This window comes from Frankliniella occidentalis, unplaced genomic scaffold (genome assembly GCF_000697945.3).
Source record: "Frankliniella occidentalis isolate FOCC.00 unplaced genomic scaffold, Focc_3.1 Scaffold336, whole genome shotgun sequence".
Classification (NCBI taxonomy): Eukaryota; Metazoa; Arthropoda; class Insecta; order Thysanoptera; family Thripidae; genus Frankliniella; species Frankliniella occidentalis.
Window position 1 is genome coordinate 186,768 of NW_026267459.1, and position 8,901 is coordinate 195,668.

At 46.1% G+C, this 8,901-nt stretch overlaps 3 protein-coding genes across 5 annotated transcripts in view; 1 reads left to right on the top strand and 2 right to left on the bottom strand.

Annotated features, from left to right (window-relative positions):
• The window catches only part of LOC113204360 (programmed cell death protein 2), a 20,088-nt gene extending 19,005 nt beyond the window's left edge, over positions 1-1,083 (bottom strand). The window contains exons 1-2 of the mRNA XM_052274108.1: positions 413-1,083; positions 126-332 (exon numbers count right to left, since the gene is read on the bottom strand). Coding sequence (XP_052130068.1) covers positions 126-332; positions 413-935 — 730 coding nt within the window. The 5' untranslated portion in view covers positions 936-1,083. The remainder of the gene's footprint in view (positions 1-125; positions 333-412) is intronic.
• A 154-nt stretch (positions 1,084-1,237) lies between these two features.
• Positions 1,238-5,814, top strand: LOC113204359 (uncharacterized). 2 transcript variants are annotated; one of them, XM_026419524.2, is made up of 9 exons: positions 1,238-1,421; positions 1,514-1,720; positions 1,806-1,995; positions 2,074-2,475; positions 2,603-2,775; positions 2,881-3,063; positions 3,169-3,386; positions 3,469-3,843; positions 3,929-5,814. In XM_026419524.2, exons 2-9 carry the CDS (start codon positions 1,523-1,525, stop codon positions 4,272-4,274), a joined length of 2,085 nt encoding a protein of 694 aa, XP_026275309.1. In that variant the 5' UTR covers positions 1,238-1,421; positions 1,514-1,522; the 3' UTR covers positions 4,275-5,814. The 2 variants fall into 2 exon arrangements, with proteins under 2 accessions (XP_026275309.1, XP_052130067.1); XM_052274107.1 differs by having other exon boundaries at positions 1,238-1,720.
• A 1-nt stretch (position 5,815) lies between these two features.
• On the bottom strand, positions 5,816-7,271 carry LOC113204350 (protein disulfide-isomerase A4). Of its 2 annotated transcripts, XM_026419515.2 has the most exons (4): positions 6,686-7,271; positions 6,393-6,618; positions 6,024-6,153; positions 5,816-5,942 (listed from the first exon to the last, which is right to left on the bottom strand). In XM_026419515.2, exons 1-4 carry the CDS (start codon positions 6,983-6,985, stop codon positions 5,816-5,818), a joined length of 783 nt encoding a protein of 260 aa, XP_026275300.2. In that variant the 5' UTR covers positions 6,986-7,271. The 2 variants fall into 2 exon arrangements, with proteins under 2 accessions (XP_026275300.2, XP_052130069.1); XM_052274109.1 differs by having other exon boundaries at positions 6,393-6,890.
• Positions 7,272-8,901: the final 1,630 nt, after the last annotated feature.

The following is an 8,901-nucleotide window of genomic DNA, read 5'->3' on the forward strand; positions in this document are numbered from 1 at the left end:
TCTAAGACAAAATCAATAGGGAAATTAGTTAGACTTTTTGTGGATTTGTTTATGTAATAGTTGGGAGGAGGCTGCAAGCAAATTAGTATATCCGTAGCCCTTAAAAGAACAAACTAGTCACAAACCTGCCAAAGTGCCAGTTTTCCCTTCATTGGAAAGTTTTTCAAATTCTTGAATCCTTGATTCCTCAGCCTTGTCATCATCATTTTCATCTTCAGAGTCATCAACTTGTGTACCTCTAGATTCCATTGAATCATCCCCTTCAGGTTCAACAATTAACTCATATTCAGGTAACAAGCAAGATGACTTACCAAGTAAATCAATACTCTCACCTAAAATAGATAAGGATTGAGAAGGTGTCAGATTTGAAAGTATGTATGCTAAGCAAGAAATTTCAGGGAACAACACCCACCAGAGTTACAAGTTTGTTTATGATAATCCTTCCAGTGGCAAACTTGATGACTTTGGCTACAGTATTTCAACAATTTACACCTTCCACAATGACTTGTTCCTGAATTACCACATGCAGCGCACAGGTCTGTCCATTTATCCACTTTGCATTCAGGGTGCCAGTTATCAGTTTCTTCGGGAGGGTCGAATGGATAAAAGTCATTTTCCCTCTTGAGTTGTGAACGGTAGACAATGAAAGGTGCATTGTCGTTAATTAGATGGCAGCTTGGATTACGACACATAAAAACAAAGACTGTACGATGGAAGCAGTCAGTCCTGGTTTCTATTGGAGCGTAAACTTGACACAAAAAAATGCATGCCTCATGGCACTTATCACATTCCATATCTTTAGGTGAAGGTAAGTCAGTAAATTGAAGCCATGAGGGTCGTCCTCCCACTTTGCTCGGAAAAAATTTACTGTCAAGCTTCCATGGGTACTCAGCCTCATCAACATATCCAACATCAACAGTACTAGAATACTCCATTTCATGCGCTGATCACTACCTAAATATTATATAGGTAGTATATATTTTATGTAGGTCTGAAAAAGTCATACATCTGCCATAAAGCACCGGAACGTTGACTGCAAGTCACAAACTAAATCATAGCAATGAACTTCATGAACACATGATTACGAGGGTTATGTTCTCCGCACCGCACAATCTTCGCTTCAGTATGAGAAATTTGTTCAAAGTAGAGTACAAGAAATTGCTAGAGCGGACGAAAACATTTCCCCTGGATTCCTTTGTTGTTTATCATCACTTCACAGATGACGGACTGACGACGGACCCGACAGACCCCTTTCTTCTTTCTTCAAGCATCCGGGGCCGAACGCTTAGGCTTCCGTCTTTTGCACGATAGCTCCATGTCTACTTTCTTTTGTGTCGTCTGTCTTTATTAAATGTTAAGTTTCATGGTAGGATAACTTGAAAGTGCTAGTCGTCTTTTGCGGCTCCGCCGTTTTTATTCAGGTAGTACTAGAGTGGAGGTGCAGTTTTGCACTTGTCTCCTAATGTTCGTTGCTGTCGGATAACCTTATAAATACGTATTTGGGGGGGGATAGGAGGAAAACATGAGGTCCTCCCACAAAGTACTTGTTGTCGTGAGCCTCCTCGCTGCAGCTTTCGTTAGCAGCAGCTCCGCTGAATTCGCAGATGTAACCGATTGGTTGCAAATCGGAGGCGAGGTGTTGGCGAAGATATTCCATACCTGGGAGGTAGTGAGTCCGGAGGGGGAGCATGATGGACCAGGGGAATACCGGGGACCCGAAGTAAGTCTACCTACTAATGGTCTGAACTCCTGTTCTGAATCTAGGAGTTCTTATACAGCTAACTGTTAAATTCTGCTATTTTCAGTTACCAGGAGTTAGACGCAGGGAGAGGAAATTACTGTCTCACATTGCTGAAGTTAGTAGACTTGTTGGTCAAGTTCAACGTTCAGTTCAGGCAAGCTCGGAAGCAACTGTCCGAGCACTAATGACTGACCTACCAGATATTGTGCGCCTAGAGCTCCGCCTTGATCGATTGACAGAAATCATGGATGGAGGTTTGTATCAAGCATGTATTCAGTAATTGTTCACAAGACCTTCATTATTTTTACTGTTTATGGCTTTGTCTTTTGTAGTGGCAGTCCGTGATGCTGAGCTCTCTGACTATATTAAAAATGGATATGATAATTCCACTGAGCTCTTAGGCACAACTCCAGGCAGATCTGCTTTTCGAGTGGAAGCACACACACTTCTCGATTTTGCTAATCATGCTGTTGCACATGAGGAATCCTCCGTTAGAGGACTAATGAGCAGAATTAATTCTCTTGTGGCCCCAACCAGTGGTCCTTTTCATTCAAGAAGTATTTTTGTGCTGCTAAAAGATGCACTGAAAGATCAGGGTGCTGGTGTCTTATGTGGTACTCAGCAATCTCCTCAGCAACTTTTACTGAATCTCTTCAATTCAATTCAGCTTGTTCAGCTTCAAGGTTTTGCTGTAATGCAATTTTCGTGGATGATTTTGCGATTATATGATAAAGGTATTGCCTATGCATGATTTATACTGTCTCTGTATCAAACTTTCCAGCTGATGTTCTTTTTTATCTAAGATCCAACTGTTTTATCTAAACCTGTCTCACTATATTTTGTTGTTGTTGTGTAATTTAGGTAATTTTAGTGTAGAAGCAAAAATTTATGAACGCCAATTCAAAAGGCATCAGGAAACACAAGTTGGTGTAGTACGTGATGTTTTAAAAACCGCATCTCGAACAGCATGGCGTTGTGATCCTTCAGTTCATGTTGAAGGTAGAACATTTGATCAAGTTACTCGCCTTCTTCAGGTAAGTCACATCCCTCATTCCCTGTATATTGAACTACTTTATTAAAATTATTCTAAGGTGATTTCTATTTTTATCTTTGTCATGACTTATCTCTTTGTTTCAAAGGGTTTCCTGGTTAATGAGGTTGACATGAATAGAGAGTCTAGCTGCAAGGACAATTGTGCAGCTTATAATCTTGCTCAAACACACGGTTGTTACGAAGCCCAGTATTGTGACCAGCAGCCTAAATGCCATGGCCATTTGCATGATTGTCAATATTTTGATGCTGACATGTGGGTTTGTCCATCGGTTAGTATTTTTAAAAATGTTGTTGACTTGAGGCAATTTAAAATACTTCTCTTGTGCTTACAAAAATGTATATTGTTTCTAAATGTATATTGTTTCTTTCCAAAGACTAACTATACCAGGCGACGTTATGAATATTTGGAGTTTGAAAATGGTAAAGTACTTGGCAAGAAAAAACAATGTCATCAAGGTACCACTAAAGTAGACTCGTGGTGGCGATATCTGGCATGGCACTGTTCATATTGCATGTGTCTTTGTGATGAAGAAAGTCTATCTGATCGTTACTTCAGTCTCCGCCCTGTCTTATCAGACATATCAAACAACAAGTATGCAGCTTTTACATTACTTCATTGCATTATCTCAAATTAGATTTTATTAAATTGATTTGCCTATTTATTTATTTTTTAGAGTTGTAACAGGTCTAAGACTTGTGAAGAATAATCGCGTCTTTCACTTTCAAATTGAGCAAGGTGAAGTAACATCAAAAGGTCTTAACAAATCAGAGCTTGATTGGAAATCAGTTGATGGGTTCTCCACGAACGGCAGAAATGTTCAGGAAGGACAAGATTTCTTAAAACTTGCCTGGAATCAGAGAGCGATTGACCTGGATGACCTAGTTGCACCACCGGGCTATGTTCTCACTGGTGTATCCTTCAGAAATATTGGAGGCCACCTTAATTTGATTATGCGAGCGACACCAATTGATATTAGAACAGGAAAGCTACGCCCTGAAGGTAGTATCTGGATTGATAATCCTAACACACCCAACTCTAGAAACCCAAGGTAAATTTCAAACCCATTATGGGTTAGTTGGAAGCATAACATTAAATATTACCTTTAAAACACGATATACTGTTTTCTATTTCAGAGTGAAGTTGAACTTGGACAAACCTGACATATCTACAAGAACAATTGCGTCATCTATCCCAGATTCACAACCAGACATGTACATGGAGTTCACCAACACTGATTTTGAAGCAGATGCTGCTCAAACTACAGTACCTTTCATTGACATTCAGTATTTGGCACCTGATCCACCTATTCTTCTTAGTGGTGTTGGAATTTTCCACAAAGGTCAGCCTAATTATGGGGGCTTTATTGCCCTAAAAGTGTACACTTACGATTTCAGCCATGTTATTGCTCCTCTATCACCAAATGATGAATTAGAAGGCAATTCCGCAAATGAATATTTTGTGGAACAGAATGTGAATTGATGCTCTACATTTGTTACATACCTTATAGTACGAACTTTAATGTGTTATTTGACTGACAATTTTGTCACAGAAGAAAATATCTGGCATCTACATTATCTCACTGCCACATTTTGCATTTATTGTTTAAAGGAACTGCAAACTCTTTAATTTTGTAGTCTTCAATTAGAATTGTACTCTTTCATAATGCTTTTAAAACTGTTTGTTATGGCTAATGCCAATGCCCTAATGGAAGGTAAAGAGTGTCTACGCCTTTAAATATACATTGTATTATCTCAGCATTGCTCTCCTTTGTCTCGTCATGTCCTTTGCTTTTTATGTACGGTCCAGATCTTGTTAGAAAGAGTGTGGAGCCAGATGCTGCACTGAACAGCAACCTCACATGCTGTATCAATGTGCTCTGCGCCTTCCGTACATAACTTTAATCTCCAACTTGTCTGTATAATTGTAGCTATGTCATGTATAATTTGATCTGATAAACTTGAGTATCAAGCTGTGTATTTCAGGGTACAAAGTGTGTGAATGTTTATATGATTCCCTTCTTTCTCACGTAGGGCAAGAAATAGACACACATTATCATTCCTGAGCTGTGATGATAGTTGCAAATAGCAAACTGAGTCTTTTTGTTTGGTGCATTTCTCATCGAGTAAATTGTGTGCCATCGTTATACGTAAATATTTACGCATCATAGGATAAGTAAGAAATGTAATTAACCTATTTTACTGCATGGTATTTATCTACTTGCTTTTTTAAAATGATGGGCTGTGCAAAGTGGGCAAAATTGATCAGATGACCAATAATTTGGGGACAAAAGTGTGTAATGATAAACCATAGCTATCTTTTGCTAGTTTATCATGAAAGTAAGGTTTGTGTAATTATTGTTGGCTGTTGTTTTAAGTAACACCAACATCACGGTCACCGGTTTCTTTCTTCCCTCATACCAAAGTGTGTTGTTGATAAATGTCTGACATAAGAAAGAGTCATGTAGCTTGAGGGGCCGTTAATATATTCGATTCCTCGCATAGTTTGTCTGGTTGCTGTGAGAATATTATAGAAAATATCATTTGTATTGTGATATCAATTCATAAGCCCAAATTGCAGTTAAAGAAAACAGTTATTTATGAATCTTTTATGAAATAACTAGTAATTGTTGTATCTGGAATCTGGTTGTGTATTATTATTTTTAAAGTGTGAAAAGACACAGTGTATTTTTATCCTGCTTTCATTTGTGTTCATGTGTTTTTGCAAATGCATCACTGACCTCATCAATTTGACAAATATTTATGCAAAATATGACTTTGGTGATAGTGTGTGCTCATTGCATTGTATTACCATTACCAAAACATTTCCATTTGTTAATTAATTTCTTGTTTTGCAATATGATATTATTTTATGTGGAACAACTGTATTGATATTCTCTAATGTTACCCTTTTTTGCACAACAAGATTTTTAATTGTGTGATCTGATAAGAAGACTGTAGACGGAAAAAATCATCAGACAGGTTGTGTGAGATTTATGAATAAAACTATATAATCTAATCTATTCAAGTTTTGTTTTGTTTTATTGTGGCATCGATTAAGTGGACAAATTCTTCTCTGGAGCGCAATTTGTGATAATCATTGACAAATTCTCCTTTGTAAAACAGTTTAAGGGCTGGCAAATATTCAAGCCTGGAACAATCATAGGGAAATCTAGTTACAAACATTCAAAATCTAGAAAGCTGTCATTAACACCAAATTTTCTTTCTTCACCTAAACCGTCTCTCCAAAAGTGGGTTAGAAGAGTAATCCACTGCTGCCAGACATCCTCTTAAACCCCTGTCGCTAAGCTCCTTGGCCGCTGTTGCGTAGTTCTGTTTAACACTGGAGCAGTGGTTGCACCCTGTGCGAGAATACACACACACGCATGGCTGGATTAGGCAGTTCGCGCATCGCAGGCTCAGGTATCGGTTGAAAACGATATTAGTGGCTGCAAATCGCGGTCCAGGGTTCAGAGGGAAGGGGGGAGCTCGATATGACAACCAACTGAACCCCGACGCCCCCTCCCCCTTTTCCCCCCAGTTTTAACCGAACTACAAATAGGATCGTTTGAGAGACGCCCACGGGCCGCCACGGACTCACATGGGGCATAGAAGAAGACGAGTACGTGTCTCGATCGTCGCAGCACCTCGTCGAAGGTGGAGTCGTTGAGGAGAACGATGGCGTCTTTATGCTGCACGTCGGCCCAGTGCGCAGCTCCGTCCGGGTCGGGCTCCTGGCCGTCACCGCCCCCGCCGCCAGTGCCGCCCCCGCCGCCTCCCGCCCCCAAGGCGTCCCGCGCCGACACGAAGCGGACGAGGTCCACTGCCTGTCCGTCCAGATCGTGTCCATTGGGGCCTTTGCGAGTGACGCCACCCCCCATTCCCTCATCCCACCTGCAGCTGGTCGTCGTAGATCGCGCTGGCCCGGTCTAGAAAGTGGTAGTACTCGACTACGGGTAGGGTTGGCGAAGGCGGCAGCATAGTTTCGCACAAGACGGGCTCCTCGGCGCAGTCGACGGCCACCAGGGCGACGGGCGTCGAACCGAGGGAGACCGACGCTCGCTCGAAGCTCTCCACCATCTGGTCACTGGTGTCGCTCTGTCCTGTCAAACCGGGGACGGGGAGGATGCGCTGGCAGTTACTGTATGTAGAGGCTCGCCCCTCCCGCCACGATACAACGGGAAGCGTTGTCATCGAATAGACTTTGGATTTTCTGGCCCTAGCAGCCTATCATAGTTAATCCCCCTTAAGCTATCCACAGTTTTGATATCGTCAAATAACATCAAGCAGTTGTCTATTCGATGTGGACTCGATTCTGGCCAGCGGTCCCCGCGAGGGTGAGGGAGGGGGTTAGGAGGGTGGCGAAGTGGCGAAGCGTCGGGGGAACGGAGAACGACTTGACCTGCGGCCAGTGCTCCGTAATGACCGCGGATAAACCGACTCGGGTCAGCGAGGTGCAACGGCCATCAAAGAGCGGCCGCGGACCGTATTTATACCCCGGCTCTAGCCGCGCTAGCCCGGTGGGACGGGCATGGCGGCCGATACGCCAGAGTTCCTATCGGCCAGGGCGTGGGTAATGGCGCTTGTGGTGCGCTTCCCCCGCCGCCCCCCGCACCGCCCCCGCGCCGCCCGCGCGCCCCAGGACGGCAGGGGAAGGTTACGATCGGGGGGAGGGGAAATAAAATACGGTAGCACAGTTGTAATGCCGCGCCATACCAGCAGCCGGGCGGCGTGCAGCGTGGCGAACCTGGTCTGTAGTACAGGACAAAGGCGTGCTTCTTCTTGATGAGGAATGGTTTCAATTCGTCCCGTCCGAGGCGCAGCAGCCCCTGCGAGCAGATGGGCATGGCGGTGCAATGTGTGGTCCGGCTCGCTCGGACCCGCCATCGTCCGACACTCACTCACGTTGTCCCGCCGTGGAAGCTCGCCCTGGTGTACCACGGCTGACGGTGCCGCCTCCGCGGGCCGTAGGGCCGCATACCGCACCAGCTCGACGATGGCGTCAGCCTGGCGGACGTCCACGTGGCGGGCCTGCAGCTCGCCGCCGACATACAGGCGCATAGAGGGGAGCTGCTGGATGCCCTGGCCCAGGGCCAGGTCCTCGTGCTGGGAGGTGTCGACGGCGGCCAAGCGCCCGCGCACCTGCTCTTCCCCGCAACGAGATCACCGACGCTCGGACCTCTCATCGCATGCCCTGACTTTACCTGCTGGTCCCCGAGCAGCGCGGCAGCCCGGTCCCACTCGGGCCTCACCGCCTCGCAGTGCTCGCACCAGGGCGCGTGGTACAGCACCAGCACCACGCGCTCGGCCTGCAGCAGGAGCAGGGACATAAAGTCCAGCCGCTCAGGCCGGGCGGGGCGGACAGAGAGCGCCTTGCCTGCACGAAGTCCTGGAAGTTGTCTTCCGTCAGCTCCACGACCTTCCCGTCTGCGGCGCCGGATCGATCGCTGCTCTTGCGGCTCCCGCCCCCGGTCGGCACCAACCACCTGCAGTACTGACCATCCGTCACCTGCGAGCGCCCTGGGTATAGCCTCCAGCCTCACCCAGCCTCACCATCACCTCGGCCTGCAGCACACCGCAGCGACCGCGGCCGCCGACGGCCAGCCGCTCGCGGATGGAGAGGACGGTCCTCGGGAGGAGGTGATCGCCGGGGCGGCGCTCGCGTCCGCGTCGACGTGGTAGTGGCGGGTCGACTGCGAGGGGCTGGCCTGCAAAGCAGCTCGTGAATGACCTTGTCACACGACTACCCCAGCCACCTCTGCCTCCAGGTCGCCTACTGCGAGGAGGTGGAGCAAGGGTCCACGCCACGGTCGCCGCTGCTGCTTCAGGATGAGGAACGTCACTGCCATGGCCACAGTTCGAAACAGCTCGAGACTGAACGGTTCGAAAAAAGCCGCGCGCCCGCCTTGTCTATAAGCAAACTATCGCCCTTCGTTTGTTCTATCACCCGGGCATTGTTAAACACTCGGGAAAACGAGGCTTCTCAGCATCAGAAAGCACCTGACTGAGCTTGAGATCGCTGCAGCTTGTACGACTCGGCTGTATCCTCTGAGCTCCTATGGAGCCTGGGTAGCGTTCGTCATCGTGGAGTCTCCATACTGAGCCCCAGC

Bases quoted from the DNA above. Each gene is read 5' to 3' on its own strand.
- LOC113204359 (XM_052274107.1), top strand. From the start codon at position 1,523: ATGAGGTCCTCCCACAAAGTACTTGTTGTCGTGAGCCTCCTCGCTGCA. The intron at 2,776-2,880 runs GTAAGTCACATC...TTTGTTTCAAAG, and splicing joins AAGTTACTCGCCTTCTTCAG to GGTTTCCTGGTTAATGAGGT. The intron at 3,387-3,468 runs GTATGCAGCTTT...TTTATTTTTTAG, and splicing joins TCAGACATATCAAACAACAA to AGTTGTAACAGGTCTAAGAC.
- LOC113204350 (XM_026419515.2), bottom strand. From the start codon at position 6,985: ATGACAACGCTTCCCGTTGTATCGTGGCGGGAGGGGCGAGCCTCTACA. The intron at 6,619-6,685 runs GTGGGATGAGGG...CTGGACGGACAG, and splicing joins TCTACGACGACCAGCTGCAG to GCAGTGGACCTCGTCCGCTT. The intron at 5,943-6,023 runs GTGAAGAAAGAA...TGATTGTTCCAG, and splicing joins CTTTTGGAGAGACGGTTTAG to GCTTGAATATTTGCCAGCCC.